The following is a 25,041-nucleotide window of genomic DNA, read 5'->3' as shown; positions in this document are numbered from 1 at the left end:
GCATAACCAACCTGTCCTTAGCATTATTCACCACTCCACTCATCTTTGGGTCAGCTGCAGATTTTACCAGCAAGGAGAGATTTTGTATTTTCCCCCAGTTCATTGATCAAGAAGCTGAAGAGCATTGGGCCAAGAACAGATCCCTGGGGGAAACGCCCCCACAGGATCATGATTTCCCATTAACAGCTACGGTTTGATGTTGAGTATAGAAGATGGACGTTGATATCAGTGTAATTGCAAGGCACAGAGGGGCCCTGCAGGATGACGATACATGACATCTCCCTGACTAAGGGCAAGAGAAGACCATCCACCATACCTGCATGTGCCCAGCCTGCATCATGCCCTGGGCTGAAGCGTGGCAGAGGAGTGCAGGGTACTGCTGGCCACAGAGGCCTGTTCTGTGTAAGGCTCTCCGTCCCCTTGCTTATAAGAGGCAACTTTGATACTGGGCAGCAATTGGCAAAGTGCCCAGGAAGAGTCGGTTCAGTTAATAGACAACTTAGCGCCAAAAGGCCACGCTATGTAAGGGACTAGAAAGGGGCTGCAACAGGACTGGTGGAGAAGGCTGCAGACGGCAATCTGCCAAAGGCAGCACAATTCCAAGGTCCAGCTACGGAGCAGAAACGGAAGAGTTGAAAGGTGCAACACTCTCACTTTGTTTCTTTGGCTTTGGCAAGGTGCCCCTGGCTAGAGGAAGCCAGGAGATTTCGAACACTCCTGCCCAAACCTGTGTTTCATGCGGGCACCGCCGGATGCTGAGTCACACACATGGTGTCAGTCCTGTCTTCCCCTGCCAGGAATCCCACCTGCCCTGATGGAGCTCGTCAGCCCCTCTTGTCTAGGGATGTGCCACCTCATACAACAGCTCATCAACCCTCCTCGGCTTCTCCCAACGACCTTGGGCCTTCCGTTGTTGTTCAAAATGCTCGCCGGGCTCACCGACACAGGGGATCGCGTTTGAAGGGACAAACAGCAAGACGAGCTCCTGAAACAGGCTGGCCCAATGAAGCCCACGGCGTTTTGCTGACAGCTCCTCAGCTGCTGACCATGAGGCACGAGCGACAGAGAATGCTCTGCACGGCTAGCGCCTTGCCCTGGAGATGCTCAAGGGGGCTCCCTTTGCAGGGCACGTCTCACTCTCGGTGCAGCTTGCTCCTATCCCACAAGCCCCCAGCAGCTGCAGCGTAGAGAGCGTGACTGGACAGTGGCCAACCAGCCTCTTGGCTGCAGCTAAGGCTTAACATTCATGTTGCCCAAGACAATACGCATTCGAATTGCGAGTGGTCCATTGGCCCAGATGTGCATCTCTTCCTGCCTCCGAGGCATGGATTCCTGGGAACCTGGCGAGGCAACGAGAACCGCTCTGCAAACATCACGAGAGCTGCTCCATCACGTCAGGAGGAACAGACGCGACGTTGCTCCAACAGACACAATCCTGTGAGCGAGAGTGAAGGTGGATTTCACATAGTGCATCTGTAGACTGGAGGCCAGAGCAGGTCTTATGCAGGCCAGATCCCATCTCTTGTAGCACCTGCACCCTCACTAGCCAATCATCGAGGGATGGCTGCGTCTAAGGTCACTGCTCTGAACCTGCCTCTGTGGATCAGGCTGTGAAGTGTTCTGGTATCTAAGCTTCCCCATGGTAGAGAGGCACTGTTCCTGGGAATCCTGTGAGCTAAAGTCCACTTGGGCATTCAGCCAACAGACGGGCCTGTCTGCCTGAAACTCACTGGCTGGGCCAGCAAGGATGGGCTGTCTTGGCTTCCATCATGCTAACGGAAGAAGCTGCTGTTGAAGTTAGAAAGAAGAATGTGCATCAGCTTCACCAACCAAAAGTAAGTGCCTTGAGCACTTTTCTAGGGTGTTGTTAGGTTCCAGGAGTGGTAAGAGGTTGGCCTGTTGGAAGAATGACTTCATTTATTTAGCGTTTTACTACCCTACAATAGAAAAGCACCTCTCTGGGCACCCATGGAAATCCTTTAATAAATGACCGGCCAATAGTGCCAAAATCACGTAATCCAACACCAGCATAACTAACCCCCTGACAATCTCACCAGGAGTCTCCCCACATCACTCCTACCATGCCTTACCCATCACCTCGCGCCTTACAGCAAAGATGGGGTAGAGCAAGTGCGAGTGCAGCTAGCTTTGCCAGCACAGCTCAGCACAACAAGTAAATATCGCAGATTCCAGCTTCGATCCACCACGGAGGTTGAAAGTCCATTTCTGGTTTGGCCTTGCAGTTTGCCAAAGTGCAGCGTGGTGAGGCTCTGCTGAATGCAATAACATCACACTGCTGGGACTTGTTAGACCGTTTGCTTGCTCCTTGTATAGCAAACGACGCAGAAGGCACTGTTCTTAAATGTCAGATTAATCCGTTTTGAAAATGGCAAAATGTTACCAATGACACTATCATTAGGATATTAGAGAAACAAGGTGGGTGAGGTAATATCTTTTATTGGACCAATTTCTATTGGTGAAAGAGACAAGCTTTCGAACTATACAGAGCTCTTCTTCAGGTCTGGGAAAGGTACTCAGAATTTCACAGCTACATACAAGGTGGAACAGATTGTTTAGTGTAAATAGTAGTTAACATATATTGTAAGAGACCATTTAAGGTGAAGTGGCCAGTTAACATCCCCCCAGGCATAGAACCAAAAAGGGAAGTGTGTGGGTTACCGATTGTTGTAATAAGATGTAAATCCAGTCCCTTTATTAAGACCATGATTTTTAGTGTCCAGCAGAATTATAAATCTAAGCTCCCAGGCTCGTCTTTTGAAGATGTTGTGCAAGTTTTCTTTGAGGATGAGGACTGACAGGTCAGATAGAGAGTGATTGCTTTGTGGAAAGTGTCCACCCACAGGTGAGGTGGTGTTTTTGTCTTTTATCATTTTCCTATGTGAGTTCATTCGAGAGCAAAGTGATTGTCTGGTTTCACCCACGTAGTTGTTGTTGGGGGTATTTAGTGAACTAGAAGAGGTAAATCACCTTTTCTCTCTACTATCATTAAGAAAAGGAATAGAAAGTAAATATTTCAATACAAAAATCTCCAAACCAGAAGAAATACTCCAGTTACCAAGGTTTTGGAGGGCACTGTACCATTAAAGTGAGAAAAGCGTCCCATTGACACTTACAAACATTGCAAGGCCCTGGGAAGTGCAAGGCACTTAGAAATAGAACTGCTCAGATTTTTTTTTAATCAAAACACTTCTCTGTCAGAACATGGCATTTTTATGACGCTGAAATTTTTCATGAAATTGTTCATTGAAATTTCAATGAATTTTCCTGGGAACATATTTTTAAACAATTTTTTGGGGAAAAAAATGTAAGGAAAATTTTAAAATTTCATGCACAATTTTATTTTATGAGTTTTTCACTTTTATATTTTTATTATTTTTACATTTTAATGTTATATCAGTACTAATACATGATGACATGTCACATCATGTAATGCATGTCCTACTATGTCATATTCTGCACCCCTACTACTCACGTCATAAAAATATAATATAAGAGTTAAAATATTCTATTTTTATTTTGTTTTATTTTTAAAATCAATAAAGAGCAGTTGCTACTTAGTGCTGTTTGAAACATCTTCACTTATTCTCTAGATCATATTTTCATTTCCTGCTTGTGTTATATTGAAATAGTTTGACACTTTGAAACAAAATAAGATAAGGACTCCGAGTACTAATTAGCGGAGTAGCTGTTTTCAATATCTTTGTGTTAGCTTGGAATCATTTTGCTAGAAGATTGAAAACACTTGCTCATCTAATGCCATGTTAAACACTGCTACTACTGACATGTCATTAAATAATAAAAAGAATATAAAAATGAAAAAAAAAAACCCAACATAAAAGCATCCAATCCAGTATGACATTCTAGGTGATAGAATTCCTGATCAGAGATTGGCTTAGTCAAGCAGATGCATTGGGTCCTCACACTCACAGCTCTAACAAAGTTCCCATGTCCAATAATCCCATCACCAATACTGGTACAGAAGTTCTCAGCATTCTACAAGCTTATTGAAGAAAAATGCTTTAGATATCTGGCAAACAGAGCAGATATTTTTGTATGGGTCAGTAATTGGCTAAAGATAGGAAACAAAGGGTAGGAATAAATGCTAAGATTTCTCGTTGGAGAGAGGTAAATAGTGAGGTCCCCAAAGATCTGCCCTGGTACTAGTGCAGTTCAACATATTCATAAGTGATCTGGAAAAAGGAATAAACAAGGAGGTGGCAAAGTTTGCAGATGATACTAAATTACTCATGATAGTTAAATCCAAAGCAGACTGTGAAGAGTTACAAAGGGATCTAAAAGTGGGTGACTGGGCAAGAAAATGGCAGATGAAATTTAATGTTGATAAATGCAAAGTAATGCACATTGGAAAACATAATCCCAACTACATGTACAAAATGATGGGGTCTAAATTGGCTGTTACCTCTCAAGAAACAGATCTTGGAGTCATTGCGGATAGTTCTCTGAAAACATTCACTTAACGTGCAGCGGCAGTCAAAAAAGCGAACAGAATATTGGGAATCATTAGGAAAGGGATAAATAATAAGATAGAAAATATCATAATGCCACTGTATAAATCCATGGTACGCCCACATCTTGAATACTTAGTAAAGATCTGATCATCCCATCACAAAAAAGATATATTAAAATTTGAAAAAATACAGAGAAAAGCAACAAAAATAATTCAGGCTATAGAACAGCTTTGAATGGGGTGGGGAGAGGATGAAGAAGGCTCAGACCATCTAAGTTGGAAAAGAGATGACTGAGGGAAGATCTGACAGAGGTCTATAAAATCATGAACGGTGTGGAGAAAGTTGAATAAGGAAGTGTTATTTACCCCTTCACATAACACATGAACCAGGAGTCACCCAATTAAATGAATAGGCAGCAGGTTTAAAACAAATACAAGGAAGTGCTTCTCCATACAGTGCACAGCCAACCTGTGGAACTCATTGCTAGAGGATGTTGTGAAGGCCAAAAGTATAACTGGGTTCAAAAAAAAATCAGATAAGTTCATGGAGGACAGGTCCCTCAATGGCTATTAGCCAAGATGGTCAGGGATGCAACCCCATGCTCTGGGTTTCCCTAAGCCTCTGACTGCCTGATGCTGGGAGTGGCTGACAAGGGATGGATCCTGCAATAATTGCCCTGTTCTATTCACGCCTTCTGAAGCACCTGGCACTGAGCACAGTTGGAAGATGAGTTGGATTAATGGGCTGACCCAGCATGGCCATTTTTATGTACATGCAGGTCCGGGGCCAAACAACATTAGCAACCTTTAAGAATTGCTCAGTGATGGGGATCCAGGTAGATGCTGGGCCACATGTTCCCCTTTGAGCTCTGGCACGCCACAGACGCACGTCCCATACTCTTCCCTCCACACACATTTCCCCCTGAAAAATAGATTAACACCCCTAAACGATAGCCTGGGGCTATGCTTATTCATACTGCATCAACACTGACTGCGTCCAGAACTCCTGAGCCCTGCATGCTGCCCTGGCACATGATCTATGAGGGTTTGACTTGTGGATTTGTCACGGAGTTGCCAAGAGCTGTTCGTTGCTTTTAGGAGGCAATTGGCTGCTCAGCAATTGACAGCTTCTCTTCCTCATGCCAGGGCATCCCTGAGGGTTTGGGCTAGAGTGCTGCAGTTTAGTGAGCTGATCTGACCCGTCCCTCCACAGATGCTCTCTGTGCAAAGGGGGGGCCAGCTTTCAATGCCATTGCAGACAGTCTCCAGCTCTCTGAAACAGCAGAGTCTGCAGAGCTGCTTTGACTTCTCTCTCCATGGGAAGGCTCAGGCGTGCTGATGCATGGTCCCACACAGTGGAGGCCCCAGCGAGGTTCCCAGAGACCTGGGGCACTCAAGACACCCGTGTGGCTCTTGTTGCTTGTGGTGCTGACTCCGAAGGAGCACAGCCTGCAGGAGCGCCTGTGGTGTCATAAACTTATGACAGCTGGCGGTGTCATAAACTTTGTAAAGCTCACGGACATCCTGAAGGCTTGATCAGCCCCCGCTGTAGCCCGCACATAAATCACTGCTGCATGTGATGCTGTCCATCCCGAAGCACGCTTGTCCGGCTTGACCAGTAGGATAAGCCCACATGCATAACAGGGTTATGGAGGTGCCACCACAAAGAGAAAAAGCACAGCATCCCTACTCTGCTTGTTAGGAGGGACCCTATTGGCACCAGGCTGAAGCTGAGAGGATGAAGCCTAGTGGGAAAGGCAGAGGAGAGCCGATTCCTCCGCTTTCAGAAGTGGAGCAGTCTCAAGTCCTGGAGTCCCCTCAGGACCCAGAAATGTCTTCAGGAGACACCTCCCTCTGCAAGCCTTGATTTTGCCCAGGGAGGAGGGTGAGGAGGTGGAGTAGCTCTCGGCTTAGGGGAGGGGTGTTGATGGTGTCCCCTGGTGGCACCATTCCTGGGGTCAGGAGTAGGTATCTGAGGGGGGTGCACCAGCAATAAAGAGTCCACTAGTACCTGTCCCCTTTGGCTCAGGCCGGGTGATGGGGAGGACGCCAGAAGCCGCTCTGGTGCTGCGTTGCGACAGGCAGGGCATGCAGCTGGCTCGGTGGGTCAGGCTTGGACTTTCCCCATCTTTTTCCAGCTCACCCCAGGAGCAAACCACCCTGAGGATCATGTTCCATCTTGAAGGCTTTGTCCACACGAGAGTCTGACCAGTTTGAACAGTGAAAGCTTCAATTTCCACCAGTCATTCGGGCACCCTCTGCCAGAGCCAACTACCCACGTGATGCTTCTAATTCCCCAGCAGATGCCTTCCCAAATAGGCCTTTCCCTCCCCAAGTTCATGCTATGCTGGAGGCTATCACCGAGCTCTTCCAGACATCCCCAATCTGAAGTTTGTAAGACAAGCTGTTCTGCAGCTAGCACTAAATCTCCTCAGTTAGTGAAAACAATTCTCCACTCACCAAAGCCCACTCATGGCAAGGACCTTTTGAGGACTGTAAAGGAGACGGCCTTGTTGGGAAACAAACCTCAGCTTTACCTCTGCAGAGGCTCTCACCCACTTCTCCAGTCAATGCCTTTATTGAAAGCTAGCAGAGGCGAGATTTGCAGCAAAAGGAAGAAGCATAAAGGCTATTGCAGGTGACCACCTCATCATGGTTAGGCTGGGTGTAATAATTCTGCACTTGCTTTCAGATGCGTAACCAGAACAGATTTTTTGGCAGGGCCTGTGGTTGACACGGGGTGGGCACAAGCCTTGTGCCACAAGCAAAACAGCGGCTGATAAAAATGCGGGATGAATTGCTTAAAATCTGCTTGGGTAAGCTGGCTTTCAAAGTGGGTGGGCCCATGGTCCACCCATAACTATGCCACTGCTTGCTTTATTATTTACAGCACTTAGAGATTATAGGCAATTGGAACATTGTTGTAGCAAGGCAAACACTCCTTTCAAACACGGCAGGTTCAAGCAGTTTGAAAAGGCTCCTTGTTTGTTTTGTTTTACGTCAAGCAATGGGCTTAGCCCCAGGGTAGGTCTGGGGGGGAGTGACTTTGTGTGGCAGCCCCAGCCCACGTTCTTACAAAACATGCAGAGTTGGTAGTCTGTTATGTACGGACTGTAATTCCTAAGAGTTTATCCCGGGCGCACGCAGCAAGGGATAGGGTTTCGCGTGTAGTTAGCACAAATCTCAATAACTAAGTCTAGGGAAGGATGTGTTTGGGGAAATGTTTTGCCCTGCAGCTGCGGACAGCTGTGTGGGAAGTAGAGTAGCTGGAAGCTTGAACAGAGGAACTCTGCCTGGGTGTTGAGAGTCATGGCTACATTTGAGGAAGCTTTGCTGCAGGGTTCTTCAAAACACGCCTAGGAAAGGCGCTCATATGGTCAAGTGCAATAAATTAGGGAAGGCTGTCATGAAACGGGGCTCAAACACTGCTGGTCAGTGCAGAGCCTGGAACAATCCTTATGTACAGAGCATTTTCCAAGCACTCTACAAACAGTGAATAATGATCCCTTACAGCGCCCTTGTGAGGTAGGCTGGTGGGAGTGTAATTGTCCCCTTTACACACTGGTAGACTGATCCATTCAAGAATCTTGCACAAAGGCAAACAGCAAGCCAGTGGCCGGGCTGGAACTAGAACTCAAACTAGAACTCAAGCGCTCCCAGCTCAATCAGCTAGACAGGAGCTGCCCCTAATATGACACAACACTAACAAAGCCCCTGTCAGACCTCAATAGTCTCACAGCTCTTCCAACCCTCATTTCCCCTACCGGCCTCTGACCTTGTCAAACCAAGACAAGCTGCCGACGCTGCTGGTGCGAGTGAGCCCATCCCCCACCCCGGGAACCCAGACTGGTGTTGCGGGATGACGGATGAACAAAGGCGGGCTCCAGGATTGCTCCAGCACAGGTTCACGCTCATCATGTGACTATGGAAATGGCAAGACGTCGTGCCGCTGCGTAGTCGGGAGCGGGTCAGTCGGGGGCTCATCAGCCTGACCAGCCAATCTTGGAGCTTTTAAAAACTTCATGTGTTCCCAGCAGCTGAACAAACAATCACTGTTCTCCTGGCCCTGGGCGCCTTCCAAATGTGTTACTTCTGCTGGTGAAAGTCCTTGGGTAGCCATCCACGCACTTACGCCAATGAGCCGAGCACTGCATACGCACACCAGTGAATGGCTGTAGGAGATCAGGAAGGCAATGCTCACCCCAGCCAATCATGGTGCTGTCCGGGACGCTGCCCCTCCACACGGGATGGATTCCTGAGGGAGGGTTCCCCGCCGTTTCACAGAGAAGTTCAAGGCCAAACCCCAAAGAGAAGCAGGGACTGAATCGATTCCCCCTCCCAGGCAGTGAGCGGCAATGGTCCAAATTGGGCCTCGGGGAACAGAGAAACGAGAAAGGCGGAGTGACCTAGAACTCTAGTCCTGGCTCACATCCACCACTCTGTCCCAAGCAACAGCAGCGATCTCTCTGCAGGCTTCCGCTTCCCCTGCCACAACACTTCCACCAAATACCGTCACTTAGGAACGCAGGCACACAATCCTCCCCCAGAGCAGGTGCTTAGACAGGTATCCTGGGTGACAGAGGCCAGAAACAGATGCTTTCAATGGAAGGTCCCCGACACTCAGTGCTTAATTTGTAATGAAAGAGGTGTTGGGGCTGAAGCAATTTTTTTTACATTCATAAACAATGCAGCAAGCCCAGCGCTGCCGGGGCGATGAACTGCCAAGCCTAGAATGCCGACTAAGCACCGCTGAAACTCTTGGAATCATAGAACAATAGGGTTAAAAGGGACAGCAACGGTCATCTGCTCTAACCCCCTGCCGAGAGGCAGGATTTGTTGAGTTTGAACCATCCAAGACAGACGGCTATCCAGCCTCCTTTTGAAAACCGCCAGTGAAAAAGTTTCTACCACTTCCCTAGACAGTTTGTACCATTGTCCTAGTGTTCTTACAGTTAGGAAGTTTTTCCTGAGGTTTAATGTAAATCTGCGATGCTGTCGTTTGAACTCATTGCCTCTTGTCCTGCCCTCTGTGGCCACAGAGAACAATTTTTCTCCATTTTTCTTATAGCAGCCTTTCAAGTATTTGAAGATTCCCCTTAATCTCCTCTTTTGCAAGCTAAACATACCTGGTTCCTTTAGCCTTTGTTCACATGGTTTGTCTCCTATCCCTTTGATCATCCTTTGTCACTTGTCTCTGGAGCCTTTCCAGTTTCTATACATCCTACACAGTAGTCCAGCTGGGGCCAACCAGCGACGAGTAGAGCGGTACTATCACCTCCTGTGTCTTGCAGGCTATACCTCCGTTAAAGCAACCCCACATTGCATTTGTTTTTTGGTTTTTTTTTTTTGCAACAGCATTGCATTGTTGACTCAAGTTGAGGTTGTAAGTCACCGCAACTCCCAGATTCTTCTCAGCTCTGCTGCTGCCAGGTCAGTTATCCCGTATTCTGTATTCGTGCACTTGGTTTTTCTTCCCTGAGTGTAGCACCTTATGTTTGTCTTTGTTGAATTTCATTTTGTTGTCTATAGCCCGGTTCTCCAATTTATCAAGATCCCTTTGAATTTTACATGTTGTGTGTCATCTGCAAATTTGATGAGCATGCTCTCTGTTCCTACATCCGGGTTATTAATAAAGATGTTAAACAACATTTGTCCCAGAACAGATCCCCGTGGAGCCCCACTTGAGACCTCCCTCCAATCTGACATCAGTCCATTAATAGCTACTCTTTGTGTATTATTTATTATTAGTTGGTATTATTTATTATTTGCTTTCTAGTAGCATTAAGATCAGGGTCCCATAGTGCTAGGTGCTGTACATACGCACAGGAAGATAGAGGTGCTGGAACAGTTTGTATGGTGGGGGTGCTGAGAGCCATTGAACCAAACTGTCAACCCTGTATTTAATAGAATCCACTAGAACCTGGGGGTGCAGCTGAACCCCCGCACCACTTGTTCCAGCACCTATGTAGTGAGAGACATTTTATGAATCCTACCAAGTCCTGGATTTCAAGGATATCAGGTGGCAGTGAGTGCCATGGGGTAAGAAAGTATTTTTTATCTGTTTTGTATTTGCCACCTTTCTATTTCATGGAATGTCCCCTTGTTCTTGTGTTATAAGACAGGGTTAAGAGGAGCACTTCTCTCTCCAATTCATTATTGTGAGACCTTTATTATGTTTCTTCTTATTGGGGAGGGGGATGAAGATAACACACTAGAGACCACGAGGTGCTCAGCGACGGAGGCCAGATATGCAAGATAGCCGGATCACACCCGCGAACCCACACAGATCCAAGTCATAAGTACAAACACGTCACTAAGGTTACGCCGCCAGCATCCTGGCGAGGGACACAGCATGGAGTGCACAGTGCTGAGGGAGCGCAAAGAGGCAGCTATGTCTAATGACACAGTAACAATGGATGACTCACATATAAACTGGTCAGATGTCGCCTTGGGACAAGGGTTACAGAAGCAGTTTCTCAGCGTCATTGCTTCTTGGAACAGCTAGTTCTGCACACAGGTTATTTAATGCAGTGCTCTGACACTTGGTTACTTGGTTACTTTTCTGGGCTTTTTCTCTCTGATCTCAACCTGTCTCTTCTCCAATGCAGCTGTAGTTTCTGCCCTATGCTTTACTGAGTGCAGAGATAGCTGTGTCTCACTGCCACCTTGGCAGACTTTGCTTGACTCTGCTGCCCCCCAGCACCCATCAGCTCTCCCCCAGCGCCTGCTTAAAATAATCCCACAAAGCTGCCTTGCTACTTTTCTGTCCATGCACTTTGGAGTTGCTTGGGTTAAGGTGGAACCCATCCCTCCGGTAACAGCTCTCTCTTCTCCCAAGCCCCCCCAGTGATTAATTAATTTAATTCCTCCCCCTTTATACCATCTTCTACTTTGCATATTGGGGCTCTGAAGTTCCTCTGTCTTCCTAGCCCAGTGAAAGCACTTCACAGAATCCTACCATAGAAGCCCTGGACTTAGGGCTTACCAGAAGAACCTAAATTTCACCTTCAGGAACAATCGCCCCCGGCACCTCCCTATGTTTAAAGATCTTGCTCAGAGAGATTGAACAGCAATCTGCAGAGCTATCCTCGCCGGATTTATGTGCTAGCATGACTAGCAGTTGAGCATTTGATTCAATGAATATCTAGTTAACACACAAGATCTGTTTTATATAATAAGCCCCACTTCATAGGAGACTGGAGTCTAGAATAAAACTTTTGAGGATGCTGAAAAACACAAGGGGTTTTGTTTGTTTTTTGTATTGGCTCCTTCAAGTAGCCAGAGGGCTTCCTAATAAAGCTGTGCTTGTTTATTCCCCATCATTTGCCTCTGGGGCAGGATGGGCACACTTGCCTCCTCTTTGTTGGACTCCCTTTACTTTGACTTTGTCACCAGAGATGACTCACGCACCACAAAGGGTTTATCTTCATCACCCAGTCTGGCCAAAGGATGGAATTAAAATGGGGAGTGACCAGGGTATAATTGTCTTGAAATCCTTGGTCTGCATCCTCCTGCAGAGAGGGTAGCCAGCGTACTGCAAAATGCAGCCTGCTTTCACAGGCCACTGTCAGGGGAATAGTAGATACAAAGCTTTATTCAGGTGCCTTCAAAATCCTTCCCAAGTCCCCCTCCCCCTGCTGTGCCAACCTCAATCATGCAAAAGTCCCAAGTCAGGGCCCAGAAATCATGAGAAGAAATCATGAGCGTTTAAATCACAGTAAATGTTGTTTCTTTGTCTTCTGGTCTTTGAGCCGCTTGGTCACCCTCCGGTCATGCCCGCAAGCTTTTCTTTTCAACTGGGGGGGAAGGGGGCTAGAAAGGCAAGCTGAGGTTTTCACACGATCACCTGACTCCAGGAGCAAGGGCTTGCAGAAAACCACCAGATAGCGTGAGACATGCAGAGGCCAGAGCTGGCGATGCTGCAGTAGGGGCCTGCTTGAGCAAGCTCTGCTGTTTCTTTCCACAGCAGAAGCCAGTTACCACCTCGCTCCCCCCGTGACACTGCACCTGCAGGGAGAGGAATTCTGGCCTCCCGGGGATCTGCCAAGAACCCCCCAGCCCTGGCCCTCCAGAATCAGACTTTGGAAGTGCCAGGCAGCTCCTCACCTTCTCCTCCTGCCCCCTCCCTTGCTGCCAGGATCCAGCCTCACCGCAGGCCCTAGGCTGCACCTTCCTCTCGAGTGCAGGAACCCAGTGCCTGTGCCTCAAATGATCATGTTCATAATCTCCTCCGTCTGCTTTGGAGAGCGGCTGCCCACAGGGGACCCAGAATGCTGGCAGGGCCCCCGGGTCACTTCGGAGTTCGACAGCTCTCCCTGCGCCACTGTCAGTCCAGCCAACCCCTCAGGTGCAGCTGCCCCAACAGGCAGACAACAGGAAGAAATAAGCAAGAAAGCCCCAGCCAGCGCCAGGGAAGGTCAGTGACAGCTCCCGCTGATGCAGCACAATCAGCAAACAGCCTGCTCAGATGGAGCCCAGACACAAACACCAGGCCCTGAGCCTCATGCCAACCTCCCCGAGATCTGCGTCCAATACTCCCTGCCCCATCCACGGCATTATCACTAACGAGTCCCCAGCCTCCTCAGCTTCCCGGCTGGATACCGCTGCAGGCCCCGGGCTAGCTGCTCTCACCCCCTCGCACGCCCAGGGCACGCCAGTCACCACCTGCCCACACTGGGATCACACTCCTGTTCCCTTTACCCACATAGGGAGAGATGGCCATTGGACCGAAAGGCCTACAGCCAGCTCTGATAGACAAGACAGATCAGGAGTGGAAGAAAGACAGGATTATTATCCCCTTTGCACAGACGGGGGCATCTCAGGTTTGTCAACGGGACCATCTTTTGCAAACTCTAACAGGCCCTTCTTTGGGCCTTTCAAATGCCCAAAGATTCGGGAAATGGACAGAAAGATTTTTGGGCGCCAGCAGAGATGGGAAGGAGGTGGGGTGAGGGCAGCGTGGATTTACTTCTGTTCTATGCCAGCTGGATGCTCGTGAAAAAAACAATCGTGGTCATACAACATACTGTTGAAAACTCTCCCTCGCTCTCCCGTTTTAAGCCATGAAGAAGGTGCCCACAGAGATCCATGCACATTTCAATCTGTGCTTTAGTGAGGCCTCACACCTCATGTCCCCCAGCCGGTCTCCGCACTGGAAGTGACGAGGGTTGCCACCTGTCCAGTTGTTACCCGGACAATCTGGTTTTTGGCTTCTGCATCCGGATGCCATTCAGGGTTGCCAGGTGCCTGGTTTTCAGGGACCTGGCAACCCAAAATGGCACCTGGACCAAAAGTCATGTTACCGCAGGGCGAGTTATTACCCGGCCCCAGCCCCTGCTCAGCCAGGGCTGCCTCCTATATGCAGGCAGGCTCCTTGAAATGATCCAACGTGCAACGCGGGGGAAAGGGGTGAGTGATGGGGGCGGGGCCTTGGGGCAAGAGGTGGAAAAAGGGGCGGGCCTTGGGGGCTCCGGTTACCAGCAATTAGAAAGGTGGCAACCCTAGCCGAGTGAAAGTATGTGTGGCTCACCTTGCACACAGAACTTGAGCTTCTTGGCGTCAGTGACCACCGTGGAGTGCAACTTTTCAGGCACTTTCTTGCTCATCCGGTTGTAGCCACGCTGTTTCCTGGTCTCGCCCCAGAGTTTGGAACCACCATACATGCTGGGGATGTTGAGCACTGCGACACTTTCCAGTGAGGCACCGTTCAGATCCAGCAGTGTGCCGTCACACTGCAGACAGACAGGCAGATAGGAAGGCAGGCATGGTAAGGCATTAGACCAGATTGACTTAAGTCAGGGGGGGAAGGGAAGGGAGAACGCCGTGCCCCTAACTCTGCGATGCGCACATCTGCCATCTGGAGTGCCAGCAGGTGAGCGCCTTTGATCTCAGGGGTTGGGGGCTGACCCCACATGAGAGGTGAGCGCTAATACACACAAATCCACAGCTTAAAGCTAGAGCTGGTCGAAACATTTCCCCACAAAATGGCATTTCAATGAAAATGGCTTTTTTGTCAAACAACATTTTTCATGGCGCCCTTTCCACTTCATGGAACCATGTCAGCAAGTCCAGGACACATTTTACCCCAAACTGAAAAATGTACCTGAAAATAGCTTTTGAAAACCTTCCTCTCCCCCCGAAGTTTTCTGTTGTGGTCTTTTGTTGAAACCCCAAAAACCGTTTGCAGGCAATTTTGAGGAAAACAAAAATATCCATTTTTTAAACTTTCGCATGAAAACTCATTAGCATTTTTCAAACAGCTCTTCTTAAAACCAACATCTTGGCTGGGGGGGCAGCGATCAGCCCTGACCAGCACCTCTCCCATCTCTGACATCAAGCACCTGACCTGACAGAATCTTACATGCAGAGTTGTTGTAGCTGTGTGTATCCCAGAAGATTAGACAGACAAGTTGGGTGAGCTCATGTCTTTTATTGGGCCAATTTCTCTTTGTTTGTTGTGCTTCAGGATTTGAAGAAGAACTCTGTGTAAGCTTGAAAGCTTGTCTTTCCCACCTACAGTGATTGGTCCAATAAAAGATATTACTTCACCCACCTTGTCTCTCATGCTATTGTGCAGGCATTTCTAATATTGTATGTAGGGTCTGGGGCATGAAGGCGTGCAAACAAAACTCTCTAATAGAATTCAAGAACCCCATCCTAGAAACACTCTCTCATTCTTTGGTTTTCTTTCTTTTGACTATAAGATTTTTTTTTTATTATATATTTTAAATGAACATTTAAAAAGCCCAGAGACGTCTCATTAGATAATGTTTAAAAACTTTTAGTAATTTCCAGGGGAACTGATGTCACTAAATGGACAGTTTCTCTAACCACAGATCGCCAGGTACTATCTACAGCAGCACAGAAAACTTCCACGGCTCAGCTAACTTTCCCTGTGGCCTCTTCTCTTATTATTTGAACTTACTTTAGAGAATAAAATATTTTGGCTCGTCAAAGCCTTGTTCCTTTGATGACTGGATACTGTTTCTTCTAAATACAATTTGGAAAATAGGGTTGATTTTGGCAGAAAATAATATTAAAGATGTTAAAGAAAAAATTGTCCATTTTGGAAACTCTTTTGGAAAGCTATAAAGCATTTCTTGGAGTCCTTATTGAGGCTTTTCAGTATTACATAGAAAAATTGAAACATTTAAAAATTACACTAAAAGGTATTTGTGGCTTTCCATAGGACTAGAGGGAGAGGATAAGTAAATATAGTTTTGAACTTTTTAATTCTATGAATTACTTTAATTCCTCTGCCAGCATTCAAGCATGGAGAGTATTTTGTAAACAAAAAACACTTGGATTCTGCTGTCTGTGAAACTGCCCCTATAGACTATTACCCTGGCATCATCTTCTGATTGGGAAAACTGATGACTTATAGCTGGAAAAATTAGGGGTGGTTTCTTCAAAGTAGAGGGGGTAAATAGCTTCCTTGATATTGTTAAAACCAACATGCATGTAGGGGAAAAAATCTTTTTTTGCATTCTAAATGTATTTTCTAGGCTTTAAGGCATCTTTTCTTTTACCTTCAAAGTTACAGCTGAGCAAGGATCAGAAATGTTGTTTTTTTTCTTGGAATTTGATGATGCTAGAGAATTTCTGTCTTCTGTGTTTTTCAAAGACGAATGTGTGTTGGATAATGAAGAACGCTGTAATTCTTTATTGCTAGAATTTTAACTCTTTCTTGCTGAGTGAGGCGCTCAGCCTTATTTTTCACAGAACCATATAAATGTCGGGCTGGAAGAGACCTCAAGAGGTCATCTAGTCCACCTGCCCATGCGGTGGCAGGACCAAGTATACCTAGACCGTCCCTGACAAGTGTTTGTCCACCCTGTTCTTAAATACCTCCAATGACAGGGATTCCACAACCTCCCATAGAGAATCATAAAAATTCAGGGCTGGAAGGGAATTTTGGAAACAATTCATGCTAAAAGTTAGGACATTTTAAATATTTCTGCTAAAAAAAAGTAGAAAATGTTAAATATTACCTCATGATTATGTATGTGAATCTGCCTGCAAATGTATACACATGTATTCAGACACACACACACACACACACACATTTGTACATGCAATACTTTTTTATCCCCCACAATGTTTGGAGGTCGTCGTCTCTTTTTTTAGCTCAGCCTTGATTGTGAAAAACCAGAAATATTTTTTTTTAAATGTATTTTAAGCTAAGATCAGAATTTTGGGGGCTTTGTTTCAGTTACTCATTCTTCAATATATATTTGAAAATAATCATAATTAAAAATATCCCCTAACATCCTGAAGTGCCTGGACAGCGCCTGCCACAGCAAGGTCCTGGTCCATGACTCGATGCCACTTTACTCAATGGAATTTCTCCATTGGTCTTTAACATGGTAACTTTTGAATGCCGCATCCGGTCAATTCCAGATGTCTAGGGACTGTGAAGCTTCCAACCAGCAGGTCACCAGGCTCTGCTATGCAGCTAGAAAAAGGAAGTGCCAAAGATATGCCAGTGCAATAGGAGAAGGATAATTCAGGGACAGGGAGAACACTAAAGGTGTTCTAATGGAGCTGGGGATCTGGCCTTGCCTGTCCTACTGTTTGTGAAAAGCGACAGATTGGCGTGCAGGGGATGGACGAGGGAGATGACACTCAGGGACCTCTAACATACAGACACATGGGACGAGAGCACTGGAATGCACCTATGTCGCGAGCATGGACAGCGCGTGTCCACAGATGGGCTAGGAGATGCCACGTTGGGTGGCATGAACATACATGGAGAGAGGAGACAGTTAAGAGGAAGGATATTAAACACTAACGCACACACACATACCCGGGGCATCTAGCCAAACTTTCAAATGTGGCTGCTTAACGTTAGGCACGTAAGTTTGCATTCAGTTACCTAAACTCTGTGGCAGGCACCGAACGGCTAATTCATGTACCTGCTCATTTAGGTAGCTGAGTATTTAGGGCCAGATTTACAAAGGGAGATAAGCACCTAAAGATGCAGGTCGGCACCTTGGGGGAATACACGATAACAGGATTAACACATTTTTTAATGGGTATTCCTATGTCCATGCTGGGGGCGGGATGTATTGCTTGAACGATTCTGGTGTAGTTAAAGCAGTACAACTTTCTAGTGTAGACAAGGCTGTGGGCTCCCTTCGGCTGACAGTTTATCCCCTATTATACCTACAGGGAGGAACAGGGGTGGCTCTGGACATTACCGGCTTGAAACAAATGAAGGAACAGACCCAGGAGTGCATCAAGGCTGGATGGCTGGAAAAGGCACCAGATAAGCCATTTTTAGTGTTTAGGCTAAACGTTACTGCCCTGACAGAAAAGGGATAGAGGTAGTGGCCCAGTCCAATAGGAATGCGATCTGCCAGATCCTATATACCGCAGTGCCTGCCTGGGGTTGTGAAGATGGGCGTATTAGAAAGGATCCCCATCCTCTTCTGGGCTCAGCAGACCTCTGGCGGGTTTGTGTAGGCGCTAAGAACATGGTGCAGATGCCACATACACACACAACACACTGAAGAACGTCCAATGAGCAGGGAATGTTCCCCCTCCTTCCCCCCCTGTTAACCCTCTTCTGTTTATGTGCCAATATGGTACAATGGTCTCTTTGAGAAGGGGCAGCTGGCAGGGGTGTTGGCAGGGAAACTGGACGTAGAAATTTGCAGCTGGGGGAAAACCAATTTCATTTCCAGGAGCTATCCCGTAACGGGTGCCAATTTCCAAAACAAAACTGCCATTTCTCTGCACTTATGACAGTTGCCTCAGAGCTGGAGGAAGGACAGACAGGGAATTTCAACTTAAACTACTCCTCGGTTAACGCTTCGCTGCCTGGAACAGCAGCTTACTCAACACACACATGCAACCAATGGGGAGTGCCTGAAACGTCCAAACACGCACACGATGAATGGCTGTGAAGGCTGGCTTCTGCGCATGGTTCAGAGACAGTGAAGAGAAGCCTGGAATTTTAACAACTCCTTCCCCACACAACCTTTCCCCTGATCTCATGGCAGAAGCACCACCTGATTGGGGAGTGGGGGTGTGTGCATACCTTACTGCCCTCACGCTCCCACACCTTCCAATGCAAATCCTAGATGCGGCTCAGAAATCAACAGCTTCACTCTGATTAAAGCAAACCCGTGTTTATGCCAGGCTGGTTGACAGAACAGTTCAAGGAGGCTTCCAGGTGCAGCATCAGAGACCAGCATTACGGATCAAAGGAGTCACCTCGCTCATCAAGTCAGAAACGAGACACCTTGGCAGGCCAGCTCCCCTACAGTGCCCGCGCTGACCTGAACATCTCTAGCAATGGGGCCTTGCACCCCTATCCTTTAGGGATTACTCCGGACTGCTTTGGTCTAATTCCGACGGTTGGGTTTAGCGCACAGATGCTGGGTGGTGGCCTGATACACAAAGGTCAGCCTGGACAATCTGGTGGCCCTTCTGGCCTTCAACGCTATGACTTTATGACTCTATACTCCCCTGCCCAATGGCTCTGACTTAAGTTTTTCCTAATATCTAATCGAAACACAGCCTTCCTTAATGACAAGCTATTGCTCACCGTTTTGTCCTACCATCTAGTGTGGCTGGAGAAATTGCCTCCTTTCCTTGAGGTTTTTACATGGAGGGGTTACAGTCAGGGTTCGTATCGTCCCTAGACATTGCATTCAGCGCCTTGTCACTCCTTGCTTCGCCATTAGTATTTATCGTTTTCACTACAGGAATAGCTGGGAACCCCACCACAGGATCAGGCTCCCATTGTGCTGGGCAATGGACAGACAGGGCCTGGCCCCATGGTACTCACAGTCTACGTGCCAGACAGCATGCAACAGGTGGACAAGACAGACCAATGGGGGGGATAGACTGGGAGGGTGAGTTACCGTAAAGCCAACACAATATACCAGAGAAGCTCGCCACTTGCCTAGCTAGTGCCAGCTGAGTTGGCTGTGCAGACATTGTGACGGGATTAAAGAGGGATTCAAAAAGAGGATAAGGTGGCAGCACCATGAATTTCTGTGGGGGAGCATGTGAAGATTGTTGGGAGCCGTGAACAGGCAGGCTGGTATCATGTTTGGATTTTCTCCATCTTTCTTATTCCAAAGAAACCTGACTGGTCCCGGTCTGGCTGCCCTGGGGCGACACTGGGAAGCCACCCTGCTGCCCCTGCTCCTCTTTCAGAGGAGAGTGGGAGCCCAGCCATGAGGTTCTTTCCAGATTGCCCGTCACGAAGTGCGGCCCAGGACCACAGTGGTCTCCCACATTTCATCCCCAAAGTGAAACATCCCTGCGCTTCGCCTCGGCCCTCCCCCATCAGCTGCACAGAGGGCCCTCTTTCCTTCCCACCTCTTGCTCACAAAGCCATAGACAAGGGGCTAAAAGGGGAGGGGCCTGCTGCCAAGTCTTTTGCACCTAACTGGTCCTTCTTTGCTTGACTGACACCAGAGGAAAGGGGCCATCCTATTATCCAAGCTGGGGAGCAAAGCCGCGGGCAAGCTACCCCTACCCTTACCCCCTCACACACATACACCCTGCATTACAATGGATCTAAACTGTGTCGTAGGCCCCTGAGCCCCACGGCTCAGCGAAAGTGAAGCTCTAATTGGCCATGATAGCACGGGTCCCTCACACAGAGCATTTCAATGACAGCAGCTGGTTTCGGAGTGCTTCTCCACTGCTGTCACCCAATCACAAATGCACCAGCTGGTCTCGCAATTCCACCAGGTCCCAGCCCACAGCAGTGACATGAGGGCAGGTGTTTGACGAGGTCTGGGTGATTTGTCCAGTAGCAGGGAGGGGGGTTTCCATCAGCTGTCTCCCACCCAGCTTCATTCCCCAAGATCTATCCACAGGGCCGATTGACTCCTTTTCTGCCTCCCCACCCCACCGTACCCAACGGCCCCCAGGATCCCACCTCCGTTAATTCAGCACAGCCTGACTACTCCCTCTCCCTGGCCAGAGCTGGGGAAAAGTTTCCTCATGCAGGAGGGAGGAAAATTCCACTGCTGGAGGTAAAATCCACAGGCATTTCTCCATCTGCGGATGGGCTGAATACATGATGCTCTTTTTGACTAACACAGGCCCCTTGATCATATGCCCTCTGCTATCTATAGCTTCATTCTCCCTCGTTTCACCTCCCACACTTGTCTGCGTTTTGGATTTCATGTGCATCACCCTCTTTTCGTTCCCTTCCAACGTTTCCTATGCAGATTGTAATTCAGGGTTGAGATTAGGGTCTCCTGGGATTCTCTTTGCTGGACATGAATTAAATTGCAAGCGGCGTGGCGTGCTTGGTCAGATTCATGTGGGCCTTTGTGTCATCGTGACATTTTTTTCTAAGCCCTCATGAATAAATAATAAAAGGCTCATTTATTCAGAGATAAGGAAAGCAGGAAGTTTGCAAAAAAACACAGCACAAAAACCCCAATGCAAACTGCAAAATGACAGATCTCTTAGCAACCACCGGGAAGCAGCTCGCCCCTCCTCCTTTCTCTAATTAATGGTTGTTTCCATGTCGCCCAAAGGCGGCTGTGTGCAGACACAGAGTTTACAGAGAGAGACGTTCCAGGCACGCTGTCAAGTCCAGCTGCAAGGCACAAACAGGGGTATTTTGTTCTCCTGCAGCTGGCTGTAGTTAGGGCAAGGGCCCTGTTTCGAGATCTACGCTGTGTTTAAAGAGAATTCACCTCACACATGTACAAACGCTAAGGACAGATTTTCCTGAGCTGTCTTGTCCATTTCCTTTCCCAGTGCTGCTAGTCGGGAGATCTGGTCACCAGCAGGCGCCTGCTCCTTTTTAACCAGCTTCTGCCCTGTGCCCAGCACATCTAGTGACATCACGCGCCAGTGTGCTCACGTCATCGCTGTGGGACTGAGCTGTCACGGAGTGAATCAAGCAGGGCCACAGTGCTGCTTTCAGTGGAGAACACTTTTATTTACACACCCACTGCTTAGTAATCTACCGTGCAGAGCGAGAGGACAGGACTCACTGTTTCGTGGGAATATGCTAAAATATCTGCAAGATGCAGTTTCATCAGTATGCTGCAAGCCAGGAGTTAGGGTTTCTTAGCACAGCACTCTAGTTATTGCTATTTATTATTTTAATTGGCACAGCGCTCAGAGGCCGTAGTCAGAATCAGGGCCTCCCCATTCTGGTGGGGGCTGTACAGCCGCAGAGGAAAAGAAAAGCAGCCTACCCCAAAGAAGTTACTGTCTACATGTCGAATACAACAATGGTGCACTGCTACAGATCAGACACCTGCTTTTGCTCTGAAATGATACTTTAGGGAAACAAAAACGGAGGCTGGACGGTCAGATACTTGCACCTATGGGTAACATTTTCAAAATCACTGACAGGATTTAGGAGCCTAAGGGTAAAATGATCTAAAGCATCTAATTGATTTAGGAGCTTATGTCCCTGAAGTCCAAAGCGGCAGGCACTTATGGCCAGGTTTTCAAAGATATTTAGACACCTGAAGATGCAGACAGGTGTCTAGATGGGGTTTTCTAAAGCGTCTTAAGTCAGTTCGGTGTCTAACCAATCTAATGGGAGTTAGGCACCGAGGTGCTTTTGAAAATGTCACTAGATACCTATCTGCATTTTAAGGAGCCTAAATACCTTTGAAAATCTGGCCCCATGTGCCAAACCCACTTTTGAAAGTGGGACTTGGGGGTCCTAAATAACCAGCTGGCTACCTGCCATGATTCACTGCCAGTCCTGGAAGTCCCTCAGTGGGAAGAGGTTGTCTCAGCATCAGCAATTCAGAGCCACCGTTTCATTCACAGGCGCACACTGTTCAGGAGGAGTAGCTTGGGGGAACGCTGTCACTACCACGCAGGGGGGAAACAGTTACCGTACGGTGGCGCTCACCTCGATCTCTAGGTAGTCATGGAGCTTCTTGCAGGTAGCTGCGAAGGTTTCTGTCGTGCCAAATTCAAAATACCACAGCTTGTTCTTCATCCTGACACACACAAACACAGAGAGTTGGGACTTCACAATGAACTCCTCATTAGTACATTTGTCTGGAGACACAGCTCCCTCCCTAATCCCCCCCCCCCCCCCAGACCAGGGGTCTTAGGTCCCACTGAACCTGGAGCATGGCACCAAGACAGGAGAATTGTTACCGGCACTGCTGGGACCCTGCCGACCAGCCTGTCTCTCAGGAAGAGCAGGACGCAATTGTGAGGAAGGTCACTGGCCGGCCAGTGTGATGCCTACACTTTGCCCCGAGACTAACTGAATATGGGTGGGGGGGGGGGGGTTGGAGGGGGTCAAGGTGGCTGGCGAGGTCCAAGTGTGGAGAAGTGGAGCCGTTTCTGAAGCCCTGTATTCACACCGGCGAGGGGAGGCCAGCCGCAGCTTTGGCTACACAAGATGAATCATTGAGCTTCATTCACCCTGAGCTGGGCAGCAGGCTGGAAATCCGAAGAGCAGGGATTCCTGCTTTCGGCCAGGCCCGGCATATCACAGGCTCAGCCATCCGTGTGCTGGCTCCACACCCTGCCAGCCACACCAGGCAGGGCAGAGACAGCTGGGATTCAAGCGCACCGAACCTTCTCGGGCATTGCTCAGGGACTTCGAGAACACAGCAGTGGTTTCAATGGGGGTTCTCAGGGGCAGCAGCTCTTCTAGGTCCCCAGCTCTCCTCTTGGGGGGCAAGAGCTGCAAAGGGGGATGGAGTATAGCAGAGCCTTCCCCTGGACCCAGTCAAAGAACCCCTCCAGTAGCCTCTCTGCTCCCCCGCTTCTGCACTCACACATGGGCCAAGAACCCCACCAGCTCCTCATGGGCCATCACCCCTGACAGGAGGGGAGGGCTCGGCGGGGCACCGGAAGCCAGCTAAATCACGCGGGTGCAATGAAGCAGCTAGCTGGGTTAAACAGCGGCCAGCGACTGAAAAGAGGAAAAAGCTGGACCAGGCAGGTCAGAGAGGATCATGGGAAGGGTCCCAAAAGCAATACCCCAAAGCAGTCAGTGGGGGGCTCCGGGGCTCAGTGACAGTAGTAAGGAGAGTAGTCAGAGGCTAACAGCAAGGTACCAGAAATACAGCCAAATCCAGGAAAAAGACTGGTAATAAACAACCGCGTTCGCCCCTCCCCCAGCGGTGTGCACATTCCCCTTTTGGATTGCGGGTGCTTTGAACCAGGGCTCAAGGTGATTTCATGCTTTCAGAGCACCCCACATGCTTCGGGATGCTAGCCAAGTCAATAATAGGGGAGTGATAAGCTGATTGAATTTGCTGCTACAAAGCCAGGAGGGAGGGAAGGGAAATGCATCTGGGCTAGGATTAAAATAGACCATGATCTTGCGGTCTTGGGGAGAGTGGCTAAAAATCAATGGGCTTCACTGGAGACAAATGCAAAGTGCTTTCATAGGCTAACAAGCACATTCCAAAACATAAATGGGGTAGGGGGCCTGGCTAGGAAACAGCACCACGCGCCAGGATCTAGGGGTGTAGGGGATGGCTGATTACACGCGAGTCAGCAATGCAACGCTAGAGCTAGAGACTGCATGGAGAACAAGGGAGGAAACGCTTTCTGCCTGGCTAGCACTGGTTAGGGCCATGGGGGATGCTGGCGACAGCTCCCTGGCCCAGAATTCCCAAACCACAGCACCCAGTTCTCAAAGGTCATTGCATCAATGAAAGCAGCTACAACGGTTCTCTGGCCACCAGCCGCAGGCACCCTTAGAAACGTCCGTTCACCCATTTCGATGGTTACTTGGCTATTTACAGCAACCTCCCCGTTCTGAGGTCAAGGAATGCCACCGCTACCCTAACCCGGCGGGGTATTCGGGAGGATTAAGGGCACCAAATGTGTGTGCTGGTTTGGGCGCCTGACCGAGCAAGTGGGCGCCTCACTGAAGTGCCTACGTTGCAGAACTGAGCTGGAGGCTAATGGGGAAGGAGTTCCGCAAGCACCCACAGGGGAAGGGGAAGAAAGCTAGGCATGCTCAGTCTAGAAAGAGATGGGAGGGGAGCTGGGATTGCTGTTAGCAAATACTAACCGGAAGGGATGTTGACACAGGGGCAGCGAGCAATTGCTCTCAGTGCCCAATGAAAACTGATCATGGACTCACGAGCCAAAGCTTCAGCAGGGAGATGGAGCCAAAATCTGGGCCAGGTTCAGCCCAGGAGCTAACATTAGACTCAGGGGAGGCCCTGGCCACGGAGGGGTAGAGAGAAGGGAGTTGCAACAGTGAACAGCACTTGAACTGTGGGCCAGAAGCTGGGAATTGGCGATGGGATGGATCACTTGATGATCACCTGTTCTGTTTGTTCCCTCTGAAGCACCTGGCATTGGCTACTTTTGGAAGACAGGACACTGGGCTCAATGGACAATTGGTCTGACCCAGGAAGGCCGTTCTTATGACCTAAACCCCTCTCTCTTCTGGCCAATACTCACAGAAGCGTGAACAACGCTGGCTAGGGGCGGGGCACAGCCAGGACAGCTGGAAGATGGAATGAATTAGTGCATCCTCTTATCAGCCTGCATCATCAACCAGCCCCATGGAAGCCCAGGAGAGGAGACGAAAGCAGGACACCTCTTGCCCACCCGCTAGCGTC

The 25,041-nt window shown here is 48.6% G+C and overlaps 1 protein-coding gene across 3 annotated transcripts in view; it reads right to left on the bottom strand.

The window, feature by feature from the left end:
• Positions 1-25,041, bottom strand: part of DGKG (diacylglycerol kinase gamma) — a 97,875-nt gene that overhangs the window by 9,654 nt on the left and 63,180 nt on the right. For all 3 annotated transcript variants that reach the window (XM_067538627.1, XM_067538629.1, XM_067538630.1), the window contains 2 exons: positions 22,347-22,437; positions 14,019-14,220 (listed from right to left, as the gene is read on the bottom strand). In XM_067538627.1, coding sequence (XP_067394728.1) covers positions 14,019-14,220; positions 22,347-22,437 — 293 coding nt within the window. The remainder of the gene's footprint in view (positions 1-14,018; positions 14,221-22,346; positions 22,438-25,041) is intronic.

The sequence above is a fragment of the Emydura macquarii genome, unplaced genomic scaffold (assembly GCF_026122565.2).
Source record: "Emydura macquarii macquarii isolate MOO-44397 ecotype Brisbane River unplaced genomic scaffold, CSIRO-AGI_Emac_v2 contig_499, whole genome shotgun sequence".
NCBI classification, from domain to species: domain Eukaryota; kingdom Metazoa; phylum Chordata; order Testudines; family Chelidae; genus Emydura; species Emydura macquarii.
This window is presented reverse-complemented; position numbering and strand designations above follow the sequence as displayed.